The sequence below is a fragment of the Lygodium microphyllum genome, chromosome 28, assembly GCF_053477565.2.
Source record: "Lygodium microphyllum isolate KBCC chromosome 28, Lygodium_microphyllum_v1.1.10, whole genome shotgun sequence".
Lineage (NCBI taxonomy): Eukaryota > Viridiplantae > Streptophyta > Polypodiopsida > Schizaeales > Lygodiaceae > Lygodium > Lygodium microphyllum.
Window position 1 is genome coordinate 109,598,834 of NC_141162.1, and position 23,048 is coordinate 109,621,881.

Sequence of the window (23,048 nt, forward strand, 5' to 3'; positions counted from 1 at the left end):
TAATACAATGTATCCAGAGTACTCGTGTGCCTATTTAAGAGGCAAGCTCTATGCAAAGTGTGTGTTTATTTTCTCATTCTATCAAAAGCCTATGCAAACTGAGTTTGGACTGCTAGAGACTAAAGGGGAGGGAAAATGACCATTATAGAGACTAGAGACTATATGTGGGGTTGTCGTGTCAAGGGCAGCTTTTATTCCTACCAATTTTGGCAATATAAATAAAAAGATTCTCTCAATTCTCTCTCCTCCACAAGGAATCCCTTAGTATATTCCAATCATTTTTAGGCCCTAATGAAGAGCAACTATGTTAGCAACCATCTCAAGCAATGTACCAAGAAATTGAAGGCTCGAGGAATTGCCAAAGATTTAAAGAGACCAGTCATCCCAATTGGATTTCAAGTTCATTCAAGGGTCAACAAGAGGCCAATCCCTAGTTCGAGGGATTCAAGTGGCAAACCACATTAAAGACTTGCTGGTCGCTTTTTGCAGCAACAAACATTGGATAGTGAAGGAGATTAAAGGCAAATGTCAACGTACTTCATCCAATTTTAATAGAAGCTAAACAAATACCACCAAGGGCACCAAATTTTGGGGCCAACTGGGAGTCTACTGTCCAAGATTACTTGGTGACATTTATATTTCAGTCTATGTAGATCTTATGTTTGTTGTAATTAGTAATCAGGTCATTTGCCACCCTTTCAAAGAAGGCTTGTTTCACAAATACACCAATTGGCTGTAGCAATGAAATTGTGGGCTTCTATAATCATTCCCTGGCTTTCCTTTCTCTGACTGGAATCTAATCTGCAATTTTTCATCCTTTTCCTTCCACAAAAACTTAACCTATGCAGACCATTCATCAAAAACTATAAGACCAATGCACATGGCCATGAATACAGTCTATGTCTCCTACTGGAGAGACTGAAGCTGCAAGTCACTCGTATCCCACTGCAGGAGTCCAAATTTTGGAATGATGCAGCACTGGTCCACTCAAAGCTCTTTTTAGTCGCCCTTTCGAAACGACTATGCGACCAGAGCTGGTGAGGACCATCAGCCTACTGATGCCACTCAGCCACTAACTCCAATGTTAAGGAGCTGCCAAACACAAAACGTACTTCCCACTAGTACTTTGAAATGTTCCCCTTCAACTCCATTCTTTGCTCATGGCTGGCTCCACAATCTCCTCCCATACTTCAAAGGCCTCCAACCCTGTCTGTCTCCAACATGGACTGGCCATCCAGTCTACATAGAACCTTCCGTTTCTGGACACAACTGCAATTCCACCAGATTTGCACCTGTTCTTTCAGCCAAAGTCTCTAAGTAAACTCTGCAGCTACCCTTGCAGGAGATGTCTTCTCTGGCACTTTCCCTGGCACTCATACTGTAACTCCTTAGCAGGAAATGTATCTCCTGGCACTCATACCATAACTCAGACTGTGCCACCAGCGTGTATCGAATTAAAAGATATGGACATACCCACCACGTGATCTGTTACTGGAACCATGATCTGGAAACTTTGAAAGACCAATCGTAGTCGGGATCTTTGTAGAGGACACAACATACAACAAAAGAAAGTTCGAAGTTTGAAACTCGTCTTCTAGATATGGTAATGATAGTATCAAATTGTTTATGAAGTTCTCAGGAAAGGCTCACACAGCAATACAAAATTTTGCTAGCATTGCCCGTTAGACTAGATGCGGCAATGCTCCAGGGCACAAGTGCAGACTGATAGTAATATACAAAACAACAACAAATAATTGCTCATTATGTGTGATCTGTAAACGTTCCTGACTTCAAAAATATTTCTAGCTTGAGCATGATGCCCAGATTAAAATTTTCCAGCTTTATATTCTTATCATATTTTATATCTTGATAATCTGTCTCAACCTCTTCCTCTCGATCTTGTTTGCATGGGCCACCACACTCTACTTTTATGTGATTCCTTTGAGCACTATAAACCTTGTTCTGGTTCCGCTGCCTTATTCTCTCATCATCTTTTGTGTTGATCTCTCGTTTCCAATGTTTCTCTGTGGGATCCTGTCTGTCCAAGTCTGATGTCTTTTCAACCCTTTCTTCCATTTCTACAGGCTCTATGGCTGCTATGGCAACATCCCCTTGGTTTTGTGAACAGGTGTCTGTCTTGTTCTGTATTTTAGCATCCTGCTTTGCAGCATCAAGATCCATTTTCCCTGTCTGTAGATCCCTTGCTTGATCTTTAAAGTCTGTCCTCATCTTCTCTTTCTCCACCTTTATCTCCTTCTCAACCTCTTCAACAATTTCCTGTCTTCTTTTTGCAAGTAGAGCTTGTGTTTCTTCCTGTATGTGCCTCTCCATTCTCTCCAATATCTCGTGACGCAATGAGCCAAGTATATGTGACTCTTCTTCTTGGACCTGCTTACACACTCTTTCCAGCATTTCAACTCTTTCTTGTTGAAGCACAACACGTTCTTCATCGACTAACTTCTTTTCTATGTTCTTCCTCATTTGGAAGATTCTGCTTCCAACTGCCTTCCTTTCTTCTTCCTCCATCCAGGTTCTTAGTTCATCGATATCCTGTCTTCTTACTTCTCTTTCATGCAACTCATTTTCTACCATGGGAATGCTTACGGAAGAAAGAGTATTCCTGGCCTTCCACAATTGTGAGTTTGGTTCTGATTCTGAGGAATAAACAATGCCAAGTCAACTGCAATTTTTAAGTTATTCTAGCTCATTAAGCTTATGAATCAGCAATCCAAACAAGTAACACTCTCTCTTTGATAGTTACGAACCTTTTCAGATTATGCTGAGCATTATGTAATAACACATGAGTATGTTCAAGAAGATACCTTGTGTTCTGAGGGTTTCCAGCGGTAGCAGGCCTTGATTCTGTTGAGCATTAGTCATATATAGAGGCATCATGCTGTCAAATGACCTGCCTTTGTAAGGTGATACTATATGATTTCCTGTCAGTTGAGGGACTGGCAAACTCCTGGTCACAATATCACTTGTGTACAAGTGCCTTGGGAAGGTTGACATGAAATACTTGTTCCCTTCTACCTGAAAACCTGCATATTCACAAAGTAGGCACAGATTTTACAGAACTGGGCAACAACCTCCCTCGCTGTCTTTTTAAAAGGCAAGAAAGATAGGAACCGAACCATCAAATTCTCCTGGATGCCAAAGGCCTATACTGGCTGAGGCTCTCTTGTCACACCAGAGAGAGTGTGCATACAGCATGTACTGAAGCCTGTTTTTCAGTCCATCTAGAGATACCACACAGAAGCTAATTTTCTAGACATGAAAAATGCATCCATCTGCACGTATTGGACCAACACACATGGCACCTGCATAATTAGTTCACCTGCTGCTTGTGGGCCAGTCTTAGAGATCACTCAGAAATAACTGGCATCGTATTAACAGCAGTGAGTGCTAGGCATGCTGTAGCACAGATCCAATGGAACAGTTACTCTTGACAAGACAATGAAGCCTTGAATGTCCTTTAGGAGTTCCATAGTAAAGGCAATGCGACAAAGGCATACTGACATGCCAAACGATTCCTGATCTTGGCCTTTTGAAATTTGTTATGAAAAAATGTGAGAATAGCAACCTTCAAAAGGTAATTTTTAAAGGTAGGAAATGCCAAAAAATCAAGAATTTGCGTGATCCTATACGACTGCAGACGAAACAAAAGTAAATGATGCTGGAGAGAACTCTCAACAATGATTTCAGTGATTCGAGATGTGTGACCATTTCCTGTGTGTGTTTCTTTTGCCATATAGAGATTGCCCAAAACTCTTTGTATCTCAGTTAAATTAGGCTTTTTCACGATGAACCTTGGTCAAGATTGGTGCATGTGTCTGGCTTTGTGAAAAACGTGGCTCTGACTGAGAGAAAACTCAAAAGAGCAAGGAACAATCACTCCCTCACTCTCATAATAAGCAAGGCAAAATTCAAGACTCAAATGGAGGAAAAGTAATCACTTATGGACCAGGGTACTGAGATAATAATGTGTGTATAATGATGTCACCTGTATACACAACTGGCAGACGACCTAACTGAGTGCCAAAAATAGACACCCAAAACACTAAAACAGGAAAAGGAAGATAGTTTTGACTACGACATACCTGGGAGGAACCCATTGTTGCTCAATAACCAAATTACAATAAACCCTGATGTGCTAGTCCTCAAATGGAAGACCCCATTTCAGGCGTATGCCATGGCATTTTGATCGTCACTGTAAAGAATACTAGGCTGCTCCCATGAATAACTCAAACCATCCAGTAATTGTCTTAATTAGAGAACCTCCAAAGTGCACCATAGAATGCCCTGTATACTACCTGTTTAGATGATCCTTACATTTAGACCAATGAACCAAACCAAAACCAAGAGAGATACAAAATCGACCATAAGATTACCTTTTGCTAATGTCTTCAGCTAAACCTGAAGTCTGTATTGCTAAAGTACCAATCCTCTATGATTATGGGTCCCCAACTGATATACATCTAATTGGAGAGACCCTGTGAATAAAGAATGAATCAATCCATGCAGGGGGTGACTACATCAGACCATAAAAGGCCATCCACAAGTGATACACACGATCCTCGTAACTAGGAACGAGGAATCCAGTTGGCTGCTCCACATATATCTCTTCCTGAATCTCGCCATTTGGGAAGGCAATTTTCACATTAATTCCTACCTTTGAATGTAGCTCTTGGCTACTAGCATAGTTGTCAAGTACAAAAAGCACGATACGATACGGTACGATAAAATACAATACTAAATGGTACCTTAAGACTTTTGAAGGTACAATATGATAAAATTACATTACTCTATCCTAAAAGCAACTTAAAACCTAATTCTTTTTGACAAAATAAGGTCAAGAATTTGTGAGAATCTCAAATAACCTAATCCCATGGGAGAATCATATTAGTGTAAGGAGCATTTAGTTCATCCCAAAGTGCAATTTGGACGGGAAAAGAAGTATCCACTAAGTTGGTACCTTATCGTACTAATACATAAGGTACGATACCTAAAGTACGGTATAGCATGAACCCTTTCGTACGTGGTACTAGTGCAACTATGGCTACTAGCAGGCCTTATACATTTCCAAAGTACCATCTAAGTGGAACTTCACTTTGAAGAACCACTTCACTATGGTCAAATGTTTGTGCAAGGCTCTCTATCAAGACCCAAGCATGATCCCGAGCAATGGAGTCAGGCTTCTCCTCTATAGTCTGTCTGACTCAGGCATCAATAGGGCTTACTGAGCAGTAGATGAATCAACAGAAGGACTAGGGATCTATATTCAATGATTGGATATGAATATTTGGTAACTGGTGATTGTTCCTAAATACAATGTGTTCAGTGGTTGGACCTTAATATGTGGATTCTGGAATCACAGCTTTATCGATTGGTCCTGATCCATGCAACAATTGACATGCTGAAGGGAGAATTCTCAATGTATTGTGCATTCATTCATATGCACACGTATTAGACAGGATTTTCTATGAAAACCAGACTGAAACCTTAATGGTGAATGAGACAAAACTGGTATGTCTGGGTTTAGAAGCTGGCCAAAACCAATTACACTGAAGTCAAATATTTTTCCAACTGCCAAAAAAGCACATTACTAGTTTGTGGTCAAATGTTTTGCAATCTAACAGCATCTGAGGCTTGAGCTTTTCTTTTGGAAGAGTAGTTGTGCATATAAAGCTTTGCAACAAGATGAAAGCATATAAAGCTGCAGAACTGACGAAAAGTAGAACGGCCAAAGCATGATGCAAAAACTGAATCTTCTACTAAATGCATCAGCAGGTTGAATTGGTTGATCCCAGGCCAGATCAGTCTTCATCTTTGCTGCTCATGAGCTCTCCATCCTTGACATTCAATAATTGAAGCAATCCTTGGCAACATCATTTGTTGTCATCGCCATATTAACAATTTTTGCACTACTTTCTGTCAGCAGGGAAGGTTGTATCAGCTTTGCTTTTGTTAAAGGAGCTAGCCTGCAACCTCTTTTCCAAAAAAAATAGACATCTCTTAATAAGCACCTTAAAAATACAAATTAAACCCTACACAGGAGTTCAACAACACATCCAGGTACAAGAGATAGTCTAATATAAGGCCTGAGTGAATCATTGTAATGCACCTATGATGTGGTGACATCCTGCAAGGCAGATTGAGTCATGTGTAGCAGATAGGCATCAGATTGCGATGGGTAGCATGTTGCATGCAATAGATCGTTTGCCTGGTCGGTATGATGATGTGGCACCACATTAAACTTTGATGAAACATGAGTTGCCTGATTCAGTTATGATTCGTCAATTTGTAAATTTGTCGGACAGTTAAAAGGTGAGGAACTGTTTTAGTGATTGAGTGGCTGCATTTATGATTGTGGTGGTAATCATGAATTGTGATCTTCATGGACCATGGTGGATCAGATTCATCAGCATCATCTTCTTTTCTCCTCACCACAACCTAATTTGGAGTGATCAAGATCTTCTTTGGACCACTCATTGGCAAGATTGCAAGTGAAGGAAGGGGCAAGAATGAGCAAGTGATCTGAGAAGCATGGACTGGAGTGTTATGGTTGTGCAAGCAAAGACTAATTGTGACTTTCGTGGGTCAGGAAAGGACATGGCTCTACAGATATTGAGCGAAGAAGTGTGCTAGCTAGTGCATTGCTTTCGTGGGTCAGGAAAGGACATGCTCTACAGATATTGAGCGCAGAAGTGTGCTAGATAGTGCATTGCTTGGGCTATCATAGCCTATACCTTGCACACACCTCATATTAGCTGCTGTAAATATAAGATTTGAGAAATGTTTTTGCCTCTAGGCTCTCTTATCTTTCTCTTTAGTTGTGCAAATAGGGCCTAGTAGTGTCTTACAATTGGTATCCGAGCCAACTCTCAACAGTCAGGCGGAGAGGGATTTGTAGTCAGAGAATTTCAAATTTGTGGCTTTTTTCCACAGTAGTGGTACAAGGGTTCCACCACCATAGAGGCTTTGTACAAAGAGCTCATGATGCAAGTTGAGGCAGCACATGCAACGACAACAGTGGCACACTTGGAGGTGCTGTCACTTTACCAAGAGCTTACTATTCTATAAAGCCAAATGAATTCTTCTCAATTGACTATCTCTCAGTTGCGAGGGGAGGTCACCAACATGGAGAGGCCTATGGAGCACAGGTTGGATTGTCTTGAGTATTTGGTGATCCCAAATTTGGTGGGTCCTGTGAGAACTGGGAGAAGTGCAGGAAGACTAGACGAACTCACCAATGTGCTACTACAGAGGCCAAAGAAAAGGGCAAGCCCAAAAGTAGCAGGCTGCAGGAGAGACTCTTCCAAGGAGGCATCTACATGCAATGAGACACAGCGGCTGCAGGAGAAATAGATGTTTCAAGTGCAAGCAAAAGGGTCACATGCATCACAAGTGTCCTTAGTGGAGGTAACAAGACACAAGCTCAACGATCAGGTCAGGTCACAACAATGATAGTGACTCAGCATTGAATTCTAGTAGCCACTGAGATGTTGCAAGACAATTTGTAAATCCTTGGATTCAAGTTCCACTTTGGTGGCACCATTTTCGTTCAAATTTGGAACCAAGAATTGACATAATTAGGAAGCATGGCAGGTGGATTGATTGAGTGTATAGTAGGCGGGCAACAAATTGCAAGGGTTAGTAGATTGCTGCAATAGATCTTTGCCTGGTCAGCAATCACCACATTAAATTTGAGTTGGCTGATTCATTTATAAGTTATGACTTTTTAAAATGTCCAAGAGTTTAAAAGTGAGAAGGCATTTTGTTTATTGAGGTTGAATTTGTGATCAGGAAGTGATCATGAATCGGGATGATTGTCATGATGGAGCATTGTCTTGAGAATCATTTTGTCTTCTTCTCAACAAGATCTGATGTAGAGTGAGCTACAAGAGCATTAAATTTGACAAAACACGAGTTGGCTGATTCATTTATAAGTTACGACTTTTTTACTGTGTCCAAGAGTTTAAAAGAGACAAGGCATTTTGTTTATTGTGAGGTTGAATTTGTGATCAGGAAGTGATCAGGCATCGGGATGATTGTCATAATGGAGCATTGTCTTGAGAATCATCTTGTCTTCTTCTCAACAAGATCTGATGTAGAGTGAGCTACAAGAGTTGCAGTGAGCATGATGACATGGCAGCAGAAGGAGGCGTTGCCCACAGCTGCAACAATTTTCGGAGCTGATAATGAAATCATAGTTTTCCAGGACCACATCTGGCAGCAGCAACAACAATTATCAAGGCAGTAGAGGTTGGCCTAGGTAGGCAGTCACTGATGGTATGGTGATGAAGATGACGACAGTACTGAAGGTCAATGAGGCGATAAAATGTGGTGCCCTCTTGGCCCCCTTTAAAGAGTTTGGCTGGACTGATGAGGCAATAATACTGATGATCAATGAATTCTGAGTTTTGGCTGGTAGCAGCTGCTGTGTTTCAATGCTGACGATGAAGGGAATTCTTCATTTGGCTGGTAGCAGCAGCTGTCTTTGGTCCAGCAGACATTTGTGTCCAGGTAGTGAGATGCTGCATGTTGCAGGCTGAACCTGTAGCATGGACAGTAGTGAGCAATTTGGCCAGCAGACAGGTGCATTTAGGTAGTCAGATACTGCATGGCAGGCTGGAGTAGTAGCATGGATCGCAGGTAGTTGCCACAACATTAGAAGCTGTGTTTTGGATGTCGAGAACAGCATCATGATCTGTAGCAGCAGAAGAGTGTCATGGCAGCAGGAGCATTTTGGGTGCACAGAGCTGTAGGTAATGTCATGGCAGATCCAAGGGCAGTAGCATGCTTCATTTAGGTAGCTATCAACTGAGGATGATGATGTGGCATCTTTCACCTGTTGGGAATAAGAGTACAACGTCTGCACAACTGAAGCTATGGTGGATGGAACTCTCTGGATGAAGCAATGTAAGAGAGAACAAATATCTGAGTGAATGTGCATGAGAGAGAGAGAGAGAGAGAGAGAGAGAAGGGTGGGTGGCTGGGTGGCTGGGTGTACCAACTGCACAGTATACACTGAATAGACTTGGGTGATTTGGTAGGCAGTAGATACAATGTTATATAGTTAAGGGTGCTTTATCACACATCCTAGCCAAACCCATAAACCAACCATTTCATGACACATTGTGCACTTTGTCTAAGCCTCGTAGAAGTTTACATGTTTCCAGTGCTTCACAATCACATTAAGACTCGTTCACACACTTAGGCTCCAACATTCACAACAATCACCCCTTGAAATATTAAATAAAAATGAGGTAACAAGTTACAAATACATATTTTTTCCAAGAAGAAAAAATCTATTGGAAGACACATCACCATTAAGGTCAATTACAAATTAGAAAATCCCTCTGCATGAGATGAGGATACAACAAAAAATAGAGAAGGAATCCATGCTCCCTAGGTGTCCAATTAGGGGGGGAATACCAAAATATAATACAGGTAGAAAAGCCAATTGGATGGTGTGTAATGCCAAACCATGTGAGGACACCCTAAATGGAAGAAGGTGATAATCCCCAAAATATGTAAGGCCTCTCGCCTCCTGCTCGTACAATCTAAATCACATTGCATGTACTCCCATTTAACTCTGAGGGTGTGAATGATCTCTGGGTGTGGGTCTCAGGAGTAGAAATATGCTGCAACTCTATGGCCTCACTGCACAGATGTACAAAGCATTAATACTGCTAATAAGCTTCCATATTTTTACCATTTACCTCTTGTGTCTCTATGTACACCATTCTTGGAAGAGTTCCCAAGGTTTCTAACTTGGCTAGCTATTGACTCTTGAGCAATCAACCTTCTGTCAAGCAAAATAGGATCATCATAGATGTGATTTGAACTTCCTGGAACCTGCAAGTAATGATCATATCAGATAGATTCTAACCAGGGCCATGAACTGAATGCAGCACATCATAATGTATCATCCATAGATGAACAGAGTAAGGATAATAACCGAGTCTAACTGAAAACAAGTTATAAAAGATACTATACATGCTACCACATACAACTTAATCTGTGAGAAGCCACGAAGAAAGAAGGAAGAAATTAGGTATAAATAAACAAAAGGCTCATTAAAACAACTCACAAACAAGTTCAGACAGTAGTCATATTGATATGTGCAAAACACTACATTGCAAGTCGCATGTGCTTTAGAGTGCCTCCTGGCCCTCCTCCAAGCATTCTGGGATTACACATGTAAATAAATTCAAAAAGAGTGCATTTTTCATCTTCGATTTGAAGATCAAATGATAACACATGTAAATTCTAAATGTACAATATGTGCTTTCACCAGTATTTTCCACCAAAGAATTATCCCCAAATATTTTGCCCACACAATAAACCTTTTGATGAATTAAGATTGGATTAAAAGAACTTCATTTTCATTGCAAAATGCCCTTTCGACTATTTCCAAACAATAAAACTTTGAAAAGTAAGATGAAAGCAACACAGTAAGAAAGTATATAGACTCCCTTTGTGCAAGTGGATAAGCTTGTGAGAGTACACAACAAAAAGGAAGGCAAACACAGAGTGAATAAAGAAGTAGACTGAGAGAAATGCAGGAGAAAGAAGGAATGAATTGGCAGAAGACTAGATGATACAAGGCTGCAACAGTTAGCCCCGACACCCAGCTTGGAGCATCCATGTGGATGCCAGTTGGAAACAGAGGGATGAGACAAGAATGAGAAGGGTTGTATGAATGAACAATGGATGAGTGGACTAAGGGGCAATGCTATAAATATCCAAATTTATGCCACAATTGGCACACTAACTGGACAAGCCCAAAATATGGGCATGTCCACCGTGCTAGAAATGAAGTGCAATATCGACAGGACTTGCAAGGGAAAACCATCCCTCAAAAAGTTCTCAGACACTTTCCGCTCATCCCCCGCATAAACCACATGTTTCGTACGTCCGGCATGGCAAGCTTGACAACGTGGCATGTGCAGAATAGGTCCACGGATGGAGTTCAACGAATATCAGCAGATTCGCATGCATGGAGCCACATTGACTCTACCTTCCCAGGCTTTGCACGAGAGCCAAGGAATCTTCGGCTCGGTCTCGCAATGGATGGTGTGAACCCATTCGGTCTGTGCTCAACTTCTTACAGTGTGTGGCCTATAGTGCTTGTCAACTACAACATCCCTCCATGGCTTTCTACGAAGAAATGACATTTCATCCTTAGCTTGCTGGTCCCAAGCCGCTACAAAGTAAAAAATATGGAAGTGTATCTTCGTCCATTAGTCGATGAGCTTAAGATTTTGTGGGGGAGGAGGGGGTCACTGTGCAAGATATGAGCAGGCGCGATGGTCGGCGGTCGGCCAATATTCGAGCCATTCTCATGTGGACGATGCATGACTTTTCGGGATTGGGAGAGTGCTCAGGTGAGTAAACCTCCATTCTCGCTGGTAATATCTATATTTTATCTCATTCAATCAAGTATTCACTAGGTCGTGGCTCGCCTTACAGGTCTGGTTACCTCAGGTTATCATGCATGTCCATTGTGTGGGCCACAGTTAGACTCCCGAAGGTCACGAACCATGAGACAACATAGTGTTAGAGCTCCAAATATCCTTGTTTGACTCAAGCTGAGGCTTACAAGTAGGAGATGAAACATGATACACATCACTACTAACAAAACTTGATGACATAAAAGACCGTGTGGTTACCTTTCCAATCCCGATTAAAACATTAGCCTAAAAGCCTCAAGTCCTACAGAGTATAGCCTTAGATCTTGAGCCTGGTAGGCTCTCCACTTTCTAGAGAAAATAGGACAGCTTTGTGTCCAAAAAGATTTCACTCTTTCTATGGCTCAAGGCAGCTAGGGGTTTGTCAATAGACACTTTGTTGGATTATGGTCGTCACAAGCATGTGAACTGACTCTGGACCCTCTGAGTGATGGACATCTGGATATACGTTTGGGTTTGCAAAAGAAAACAGTGTACAATCACAACTAAAACACAATGAATAAAGACACATGCAAGAACCAAGACTAAAGAATGAAGATAAATCGAATGAATATAGAGTGCTGAATAATGAATGAATGAATGTACACAATGCTCAAGGGCAAAGGAATCCAACAACTAATGGCTCTCATGGGAGCAGGCTAAGGGAGGAGTGTCGAAGAATGTCATCATCCAGTGACAAATCCTGAGTGGAGAAACCAACATGTAGAGGTAGAAGATGATGAGGATGCTGCAAACTGGGACTGAGGGTGATGTAAATGCAGCAGCCATGGGCCACTCGATGTAGTAGACCGATGTAGAAAGCAGTGAACAATTTCCAGGCTGGAAACAAAACATATCAGGTCTCTGAGGCTGGAGAACATAAACCTAACACTGTACAGTCAGGCCACAATCTCTGACTGACGAATGATGAAGCTGGAGATGAACAAAGCAGTAGGATAAAGCACCAGGTGCTGGATAGCAGTAGGGCAGGTAAGCTAGAACAAAAATGCAGCAGTGAAAATGTCCTCCAGGCAACAAACAGCAGCAGGGTGGCCTGCATAGCAGAAAACGGAGTTGTTCTTGAGGTCATGGTCATGAGGGCAGCAGCTGGAGACTGTTGAGCATGGGCTGGAATGATGGCAGCAGCAGATGGATGGTCACAGCAGCAGATGGAGCGATAAGCGGACTTAAAAGAAAAGCGATACAAGTGACTTACCACATTCTCTATAAATAGCGATGGAATCAACCAAAGTGTGTGGGTTCACTTATAGGACACTAAAAGCACACTAACTGCATTTGAGCTTTGGGGTTGTTTAATGAGCTAATGAAGGTTTAATGTGTGATGTACCTTTTTTAGCTTAACAAACCCTTTCTGGTCCAAAACAGGAACCAAGGACTGCCAAGCAAAGCTTAACCCTCTTTCCAAGAGGTCCCACTGTCAGGAGTGGATGCAGCAATGGAAGAATAAACAGATGCTGTAATAAACTGCTGAACACAAGCACAGAAGAGAAAAAACAAAAAAGAACACTGCAAAGTAGAGAACTCAGAAGAATGCTTAGGAAATGGAATCCATATAGCAAAAGAGATGCTACGCAGAAGAGATCGGCTTGATGTATGTATCCACACATGAAAATGTTGCAGAGATTTTTACCAAGGCACTATCACGTGAGAAGTTTGAGGCTTTTCGAAAAGTCCTTAGACTTATCACCCTTTGGTGATTGATCGTCCTTGTACTTCATCACATTGGCATTGCACGGGGGTGTTAGAATTTTATCAATTCTGGGTAGTGCCCATGTAATTCGTGTGGTGTGGACACTTTAGTGTCACTAGAGAGTGTGTGTGTGTGTGTGTGTGTGTACCTAGTGCCTTCACATTTAAAAGTAGTGACACTAGGGACTAAAGTTAGTTAGCTTAACTCTAGTTGGTGGAGGGTTGGTTAGGTCAACCCTTGACCTAACTTAGGTTGTACCTTCACTCTATCTTTTCAGCTCAGCAAGTATACTCTACTCTCTTGCTTCAACCAACTCATTGTCACTATCTCGTTTCTCTCTACTCCATAGCTGATTCTGATTTCTCACAACCCCCCCCCCCCATCATCATTGCCACCTCCCCTCACCATGTCATCTTCTGTTATCATCATCATCATTTCCTCCACCTTCCCCTACTACCACGGAAGTATTTCAACTTTGTGTAGCAAGAAGTGATCTCACAACCCACTATACCCACGTTCTATGAATTTGAGTACCAACTATTGTGTTACACTCAGCTGTTCAGTCAATTTCATTGGGCATCTTGTACATAGGGGGCTCTGGTTGCTTCTTCCCCAAAGGGGCAACAAGGGAAGGGAAAGAAAACTCAAATTTTGATTCAAAATCAATGTAGTGAGACCCAAGGGAACACCTAGTAATTTTGATTCAAAATCAATGTAGTGAGACCCAGAGGAACACCCAATCATTTCATTCTTATGCATAGGTGACTTCCATGGTTGAGGAGTCCCAAGACTTGGACTAGGAACACCTCTTTGAATTTACCAATGGGTGAACATGTTCAACACAACCACAAATATTTTCCAACCTAGGATAAAGAGGATGTATTGGATGCCACTATGGATACCAAGAGTGTTCTGTGCTCTTTTTCAGCCTTTTATGAAAGAGCGGTCATTCTCTTTCTCACCAGCAAGATCTCATTGCTTTCCTAGATTTGCCAATGGCTAAACTCAATTCTGCAAGGTGATTGTGTGGAGGAAATTTTTGTTGGACTGCTTTCCTGGATTTACCAATGGCTAAACTCTATTCTGCAAGGTGATTGTGTGGAGCAAAATTTTTGTTGGAGCGTGAGGCTTCTTTGAGATACTACTGAAATTGACAAAAGCTTGGAATGATCTTGCCAAAGTTCCATTGTTCTTTGACAAACACCTCACGCATGTGGTGGCCTAGAAACTGTTTGGCAGACTTCCAATGGCTGTTACAGCAAGAATACCCAGTATGGGTTGAAGTCGAATGTTGTCCCATAGTCTATTGGCCATTGCTTAAGGATGTCATGGGAGAGATTGGCACAATATTGATTGCCCCTAGCTTGCATGTTGCCAATCGCAACTGCCCATGCATGCTATGGGATACCGCACCCAAGAGGCCTAATTGGTTGCGCTTGAACTTTCCTAGAATGCCTTCGTTGCACTATTGCTTGAAGTGGGGAACTTTCACAAGGCATTGTTTTTTGTGTGGACATAGTCCATGATATTCCTATGGTCAATGGCCCTTAAGCAAACAAGGCCGCAATGCACCCTGTGTTGGATAAAGGGAAACAACATGTGCAGCCTTTGGACTATCTTAACTGTGACTAGATTGATGGCTGTGCCAAAAGAGGGAAAAAGCTTGATGTGTGTACGACATTAGCTATGCCGAGCACTTCACAAGACCCCTTTACACACTTATGTGCATCGAAAAGATAAGACACCATCAACATCTACTGCTAATGCTGCAACTTCAATGGGCCCTCGAAAGTCCTCTACCTCACAAGTCTCTACTGATCGTTCGCAAGACCCACCTGTGCAGCTTGCTTTTGATCCTCGCGCTAAAGTAATCACTCCTTGGGATCATTGATACCCAAGGGTTTCTCCTAAACAAGGAAATGATCCAACAAAGCATAGGGACTTAAAACTCTTTTGCAGTATTGACTGATTTTCTAGGCGAGGGCACCCTTGATATTTTAGCTACAAAATTGCAGTCAAGGCAAAATCAGCCTTGACACTAAAATCCTTTGGTTGTGACATATAAGGCTTGCCACTTGGAATGCATGTGGCATTTGTTCACGCAAGCAAGCAGCATGATATGTGGTGCATCCTCCATGACAATCAATGGGATGTGTTATGTGCTGTTGGGCATAAAAATCATAATGAAGCTGGCAAAATCATGGATTGCCATGGCTTCCAGTTGTTTTATGCAGGGAGCTCAACTCGACAGTATTCAAGTGTGCTTATGGTTGTGAATGGCAAGTTCCAGCTGACCCTTGTCAAGTACGACGTCCATGGTCGTGTTTTGGTTGTTGAAATTCTATTCGAAGGGGAGGTACTATGGCTGGTAGGCCTCTATGCACCCAATGACTCTTACCTCAATGAGATCTATCGGATCAGCTAGAAGATTGTTCATCTCTCAATAGACCGGGAATATTGTTTATCTCTCGGTAGACCAAGAGTATGATGTGCATTCATCATTCGCAGTCTACCTCCGAGCACTCAATAATGGATGCACCTAAGAGCCATGCATGGCATGATTTTGAGATGGTTGTTTTGAAGCAGGATATCTGGTCTTGGTCGCCCATTGGATTCAAGTTTTACTTTTCAATCAACACAATACTCAGCTACATGGTCCTACTTGGACGATACATGTGTTATGCATGATGATGCTTTCCTACCAGAGATTCTAGATATCCAAGTGTTGCAACAATACACTTTGTCAAATCATTTTCCTTCGTAGTTCAACATGCTTGCTCACTTTGTTGCCCCTTTTGTGCAATTCTTGAGAAGACTCCCATAGCATTTTAACTCATCTTATATGAAGCACCCGGTCTTTAAGGATCATATGGAACAACTAATTGACAAGTCCCTAAGTGATTTTTCCACAAGGGGCAGTGACTCCTTTCAACAATTGCTCCGTATGTGCAAAGGGTTGCCAGGCAATATGGCATTCATCATGCTTCTCTTTGCAAACAACTTTGGGATGTGGCTGAAGCAATGCTAGCATTGGTCCATTCCTTGCTGATTGATTCCCTAGATGATCCCTTCCTACTATCACTAGCCATAAGGCTAACAATCTCATCCAACAATTCCACCTAAGATCTTATCAATAAGCCTAGTTGCAAATCTTGACTGAGAATTTGCCAGATGCTTTATGTCAACCACATAAATTTTCTCAAGGCTTGCACACCTCCCCAGCTCGAGAAAATATGATACACCTCCAGCATGTCGATCCATTGTGCGTATGTGTCGAGAATATTTCCTTGGCCTTCTTGGTACTTTGTCTCCTCATACTTAGCACACCATGCCCATTCGACTTTCTATGCCTTGGACAAGGATTAAATCTTGCCAGATATGCATCATGACTTGGACAAAGATATCTTAGAGGGAGAGGTCATGGATGTTTCATCACATCTACCCAAGGATAAAAGTCTAGGTTGGGATGGCTTGACTTGAGTTTTTTGAAGCCTATGCTGCCACTCTTGCCAAACCTTTGGCAGCCACATCACCCTCAAATGTTGAAACATTGGCAACAAATTTCTTTGATGGGATCTATCTATAAAATTTTCACTAAAGTCATGGCTAATTGTCTCCACAAGCACCTCCCTCCCCTTGTGCACTCTAATCAGGGTGGATTTATCAAGGGCCGGAATATCTTGCACAATGTATTGAATGTTCAATTGGCCATTGACTATGCAAAGCACTACAAGCAAGTAGTCGTGTTGATTCAATTGGACCTCAAAAAGGCTTTTGATTATCTAGATTGGTCTTCTGTGGCAGACCTCACGCATGTTATGGATTTTGGTCCGTGCATGTCTCATCTAATACACACAATCAGCATGGATGCCTCTTTGCAAGTCATAATAAATGGTGGGGTTACTGAGCCATTCACTCTGGCACAATCAATCAAACAGGGTTGTCCATTGAGTCCCTTGTTCTTTGCCCTAGCAACCCATCCGATCCTTTCTATGCTTTCTCACTTGGTGACAACAAGACAGCTAGTTGGTCTCTCTCTTCCCTTTGGTGAACATTTTGTGGGCCAATCACTAGTGGATAACAAATTTATGATTCTCAAATAGAAATGAGCAAACCTCCACATGGCATTGAATGTATGGCATAGCCACATGAAATACGAAAAACAGAGCCTTGGAACACGGGAATGCCATCCCCTAACGAACTAGAACGGTAATCACGTTCCCTATAGTTGGAACGTTCCCTCTGCGCTGTGTCACAACGTTCCCTGCTTGGAACATTCCAACAGGGCCATTCCATGTTGGGAATGGAGCGTTCCAACAGGCACTTTCTCATAGTGTGCCCGTTTGGCGGTTTGGACCAATTGCCTACGTCGTCGGCTTCTCTCACTCCATCTACATCATGCACCCCCTACCCGCCTCGTCACACAACCAATTGCCTTCTGCCATGCAGCATACTACCTACCACTACTTGGGGCCTACCTACAAATTGCACAAACTGCGACACAATGAGCTTGAGCCTTGAGCCTCGAGCCTCGGCCCTCTCTCCCTCTCTCTCTCTCTCTCTCTCTCTCTCTCTCATGCGCTCGCTTCTCAGGCTTTAGCCAATTGCCTAGTCATCACAATAGTCAAAAATGGTTGTTGTCGATTCCTCCCAAGGCCGAACTCAACGCAATGCACCTAGAGATTGGTCATGGTAGGATGAAGTGAACGCTGAGTGACCTACTCGTGGTGGTGGAGCATGTCGATGGACGTGCAAGCTATGTCCTTATGGGCACACAAGGTGCATGCTCATTTCTTGGGAGAGGAAGGAAAAAAGGTGTGCTTTTCACACAATGCCTGAGAAGACGCGAGAGCTCAAGGCACGTGCAACCGATCAAGAAGCCTTGGCTGGATCAAGGCGACGTGTGGCTATTGATCCCACCATACGCATTCCATGAGCAGCATCAGTTGCACCCTCTCCAATATTGACTACAACTACACCCTCATCCTCCCATATCCAAAGTCACAATGTATTAGAGGTTGGAGCATCTACTTCTAATGTACCTCGCACACAACAACAGAGTATCCTTGAGCCTTCATGTGATCCGCAGAAGGAGGAGTACTCTCTTGGAGTGGGAGAGACGCAAGGTTAAGCACGTTGTAGAGGATACGAAGATGCTTTGGGCATGCCATGGTGTGACACTGATCGCAGATGGATGGAGTGATAGCTGCAAGAGATCCATTCATGGGCTAGTAGCATATTCTCGTGGTGAGATGTACTTTGTTTCATCTCATGATGCTTCAAGCACAGGCAAGAGTGTCGATGTACTTATCCATGAGTGGATAGATAACATTGAGATGGTTGGGCCACAGAATATTGTGGCATTCATGGTAGATGGTGAGCCAACAAATAGAGTAGTTGGTGCCATAGTTGAGAGCTACTATCCTCACATTACAATTTGTTTTTGCACGGCTCACTGTTTAAACAATCTTCTCAAGGATATTGGTAAGCTTTCATGGGTTGAGCCGGCCATTACTAAAGCTGCTGAGATTGTGACCTTTGTGCTCAACCATCAATAAGTTCGCCATGAATTTTCAAATAAGTCTAAAAATTTCTCCTCAAGTACTCCAACACTTGCTTTGCTTACAACTTGATATTGGGTTGTTTGAGGGGACTGCAGTGGTGCATTGAGAAAGGTATTCATTAGTGATGAGTTCAAGAGCTCCCCTTTGGCTTCTATTCCTACACGGATGTCATGCATAGATACAACTAAGGACATGGGATTTTGGGATGAGGTGAAGAGGATTGATGCAATGGTTCAGCCTGTATACACTTATTGCGCCTCGTAGATGTGATGCAGCCATGTATTGGCAAGGTCTACGAGCCTATGGACAAGATGATGGGCACCTAGAGGAGTTGGTGCCAAATGATGATCAGTATAATGAGATCCGCACCTTATGTGTGACACATTGGGATGCCTATGCATCTCCTTTGCATTCAATAGCATACATGTTAGACCCAAAGTTTCAAGGTCGTGGTGGGCAAGAGAGTGACAGGGAGGTTGCTAATGGCTGGAGGCGCATCTTGGAGCACATGGTTCCTGATATTGAGACGAGGCATATAGTAAAGGATCAGCTTGCACTCTATAGGAATTTTCATGGTTCATATGGTTGTGGTGATGCAAAGGTGGACGGGTTCACTAGAGGTAGTCCTCTGTGGTAGAAGGATTATGGCTATGATGGCCCTGAGCTTTAGCACCTAGCAATTCAAATTTTAAGCCCGGTTGTTAGCTCCTCTTATTTTGAGCAATTGTGAAGCTCTTATAGCAACATTGCGTCCAAGAAAAGGAGCAGCCTTGGTGTGCAGAAGGCCAGTGATCTTGTCTTCATCACTGCAAACTTATGTATGCTTTGCAACAGTGTAATTGCGAAGGCTGATCCCTTTACTGAGTGGGAGATGAAGTAAGAGGAGAAATAAAGAGCAAAGCACGTCCCAAACTCAAGAGAGATTGAGGAGGCAACACATGAGGTAGTAGAGAAAAGCATTGGTGATATGCCCGACGAGTCTTGACTCTTGAGGTCCTAGGACCTAGAGACATGTATGATGTATGATTATTGATGACAGATGTATCTTTTTGATGTACTAGAGACTAGTCACCAGACTTAAGAGTCTAGTTCGAAGTGTGACCATGAGTTGTGACACACGTGATGTACTTTTTTGATAGTTTATAGCTTAGTATTTATAAATTATGGCTTGCTGCTCTTGACTCTAAAGTCTTGACTCTTTGATTCTAAAGTTTAATCGTTAGATTTTATTTTTTTAATGTATTGTGTGCACACTACACTTTAGGCTTTAGTCTTTGTAATATGTCTTCAAGTCTTATTTGAATTTTTCAAATTTGTAACGTCAATTAGCCTTAATAATATAATATATCTTGCATGCAGTTGCTAGCACCATTCATGGCAAATGCAATGATCAATATGATGTTTAAAGTATTCTTTTAGACTCTAGAGTGTCTTTGAATACTTGTGAAGTTTTCTGATGTAGAATTGTTTTTTAACTTCCCGTTTCCTCCGTTCTCAAAATGGGGCCTCTCCATTCCAATCATGTTCTCATTCTCCCCGTTCCTAGAATGGGCCTCCCCCATTCCAACCACATTTCTCGTTCCCGTTACCATTTCCTATTCCCTGTTCCATGTGGCTATGATATATGGAGACCTTTTGGCCAAGCCCCTAGTCTTCGTATTAATGCAGCCAAATCCTCTCTCATCAACTATACTGAATCAGATCTGCAGTCTCTGCAATGGCAAGGGATGGTGATCCCCCACAGGAATGTCCTGCAGCATTTGGGTTGCCCCTTGCGTGTTGATGCTCAGCCCAAGCAATTGTTGCCACGGATTTCTCTGAAATTGGAGGCGAAGTTTCTGGTACTGAAATCCCAGGCCTTTCCTTTCCATGTTTGCCTTAAGGTGGCACAATCCATTATGCTTCCTACGTTCACATATTTTCTCTCTCTTTTGCCTTGGACTACCTCCACCTTGGGGAATCTTATTGGGCACATTCGCTTTATGCTATGGAAAAATGACACTTTACATGTAAGTATCTCTTGGAATTCTTTGAGTCATGTTTGCACCCCAAAAAGCATGGGTGGTGAGGCGATTTTGGATGTAGAGACCCAATGTGTACTAATCGCCATCCTTGGGTCTTTATAGTCTGCTTTTTTCTAGAAGATCGAGGTATTGTATATGGTAACACAAGCATACAGGCATCATGGTGGTACGTTCTAAATTCGGATACTCACTTTTTCATACCCTCCTCCATTTTGGTAAATCGTTTGGCTTTTTCTTGGAGGCTTGTTCTTCAAAAGGCCCGCTGGCATCTTGCAAAGGATCGTTTGGAGACAAATTCCTTTCAATTGGAATTGTTTTTCTAATGCACATGCCACTTTGATGACCCATGGGGGCTTAATGTCTTTCCATATGGCAAGGAAACTTTTCCAGATTCCTTGTGGATACCACAACTTGTGGGGACAAATTGAAAGGTTAATGCAGCCTATGTAGCCTTTTCCTGCACTTGACTCGGATTGTCTTTGGCAAGATTGGGATCTTGCTAGCCATCATTATCTTCAAAAGGCTTCAACTAACCAAGTGTATCATCTTTTAAGTAAGGACAACAATTGGATGATTACTTAAGCCAATGCGATTTTGGGCATGCATAAATCTGAGGCTTGGTGGAGAATGACAGTGATGAAAGGATGGTTGAATGAAACTCCGTTCAAATGCAAGATCTTTCTTTGGAGAGTGATCATTGATGGGCTTCCCCTTGCCTCAGCCCCCTTTCTAAATGCGGAACCTCAAATAGCAACTATTTTTTTTATACAACCAGTGTGAAATCTTCGCATAATAGATTTATTTCTTGCCCTTTGGCTAGGAAAATTTTGACTCTTCTGACAAATATTTGGCAAGCAGTTGTTGGTCTATCATTGCACCCTTTTGATTGGGTTTTTGCCAAGGCAAAATATCCCACCCCGATGCAGCCACATATAAAGGTCTCGTTCCATTTTTTCAAATTTTAGGGCTATTGACCCAATTGGATCACCCAGAACGCGGGCATCCAAGGACATAGCCAAACTCAAGGATCTTCTCCACTAGCAATTAGATCTCGTGTAGCATGATGATCTTCTCCCTAGGGGTACAACTATCTACTACAAAAAAAAGAGAAAGAAGAAGAAAAGGAGGGAGAGAGAGAGAGAGAGAGAGAGAGAGAATCTCTTCCTCCCCTAATGAAATCACCATTTATGATAAGCTACCCCCCCCCCCCCCCCCAATTAATATAGTAATTGATGATTGTATCTCCACATATTTCTAAAGATATTTCCTACTATCCTCCCTTCAAAGCGACATGTGGCGTTTGCATTAAATACCAGGAGATCTTTTACTCTCCTTATGCCACACACTGACACATTAAGATACCATGACATCAGTAGGATCCCACCGCCCAACCCCCTTTAAAAGTGTTGAGATATTGCCAATCATGTTAGTAGATTAGTCAGTTCATGGTTGAGTCTAGACCTGTGATTTAGTAGGCTGGCATCAGAGATTATTTAGGCATTTTATTTACCATTTTTTATTGTGGATTGGCATTATTTGCAGCCAGTCGACCAGCATTTAATGTTGGCTGACCTATCATATTTTAGGCATTTATTTTGGCCTATTTATTGTCGGCCTCCCTCCTCCACATTCATTCATCACTTGACAATTTCTGGGGAGAGAAAGCAAGTGCCAGTGCCTCCACAGCCGGTGACTCACATTGTATCTGTACTGTCTCATGTCTTGGTATATGGATTCCATTTCCCGAGCATACATCTGAGTTCTCATCTGTATTGTGTTCTCTCTTTCTTTTCTTTTGTCTTGTGTTCAGCCGTTTATTTCAGCACATGTTTATGCTTCCATTGCTGCACCATTTCTAACATGGTATCAGATTTCAGGATTTGTGTTTCTACTGTGTTTCCCGGCTGATTTCAGGACTGTTTTCCCTCTTGTTGATCAGGCGACTACTTCTCACCAGGCGACCTGTTTTACTGCGTTTTTTGCTAACGTCAGCATCCGTACAGCCTGCACATCTGTTTCAGCCTAGGTTTTGGTGTCTCTGCATCTCCTTTTGGCTGGATGCTTACATTATCAAGCCGTTTTTGCTGGTTTTTGGCAGTTTTTGATTGATTTTTTGACTTCTAACAACAGATTTTGTCTTGTTTTGCTCAGATTTTGGGTTATACTGTATGTGAACTCTTGTTTTTTTGCAGTCTATGCTCGTGGTTTTTTTGCAGTCTGTGCTCGTGGTTTGGCTGTGTTCCCTCTCCCAATCCCTTCTTTTCTCTACTTCTTTTCTAACTCTTCTCCCGAT

The 23,048-nt window shown here is 42.2% G+C and overlaps 1 protein-coding gene across 1 annotated transcript in view; it reads right to left on the reverse strand.

The window, feature by feature from the left end:
* Positions 1–396: 396 nt before the first annotated feature.
* LOC148011858 (uncharacterized) overlaps positions 397–23,048 on the reverse strand; it is a 68,052-nt gene continuing 45,400 nt past the window's right edge. Inside the window, exons 7-9 of the mRNA XM_087670202.1 lie at positions 9,726–9,861; positions 2,823–3,041; positions 397–2,654 (exon numbers count right to left, since the gene is read on the reverse strand). Coding sequence (XP_087526328.1) covers positions 1,762–2,654; positions 2,823–3,041; positions 9,726–9,861 — 1,248 coding nt within the window. The 3' untranslated portion in view covers positions 397–1,761. The remainder of the gene's footprint in view (positions 2,655–2,822; positions 3,042–9,725; positions 9,862–23,048) is intronic.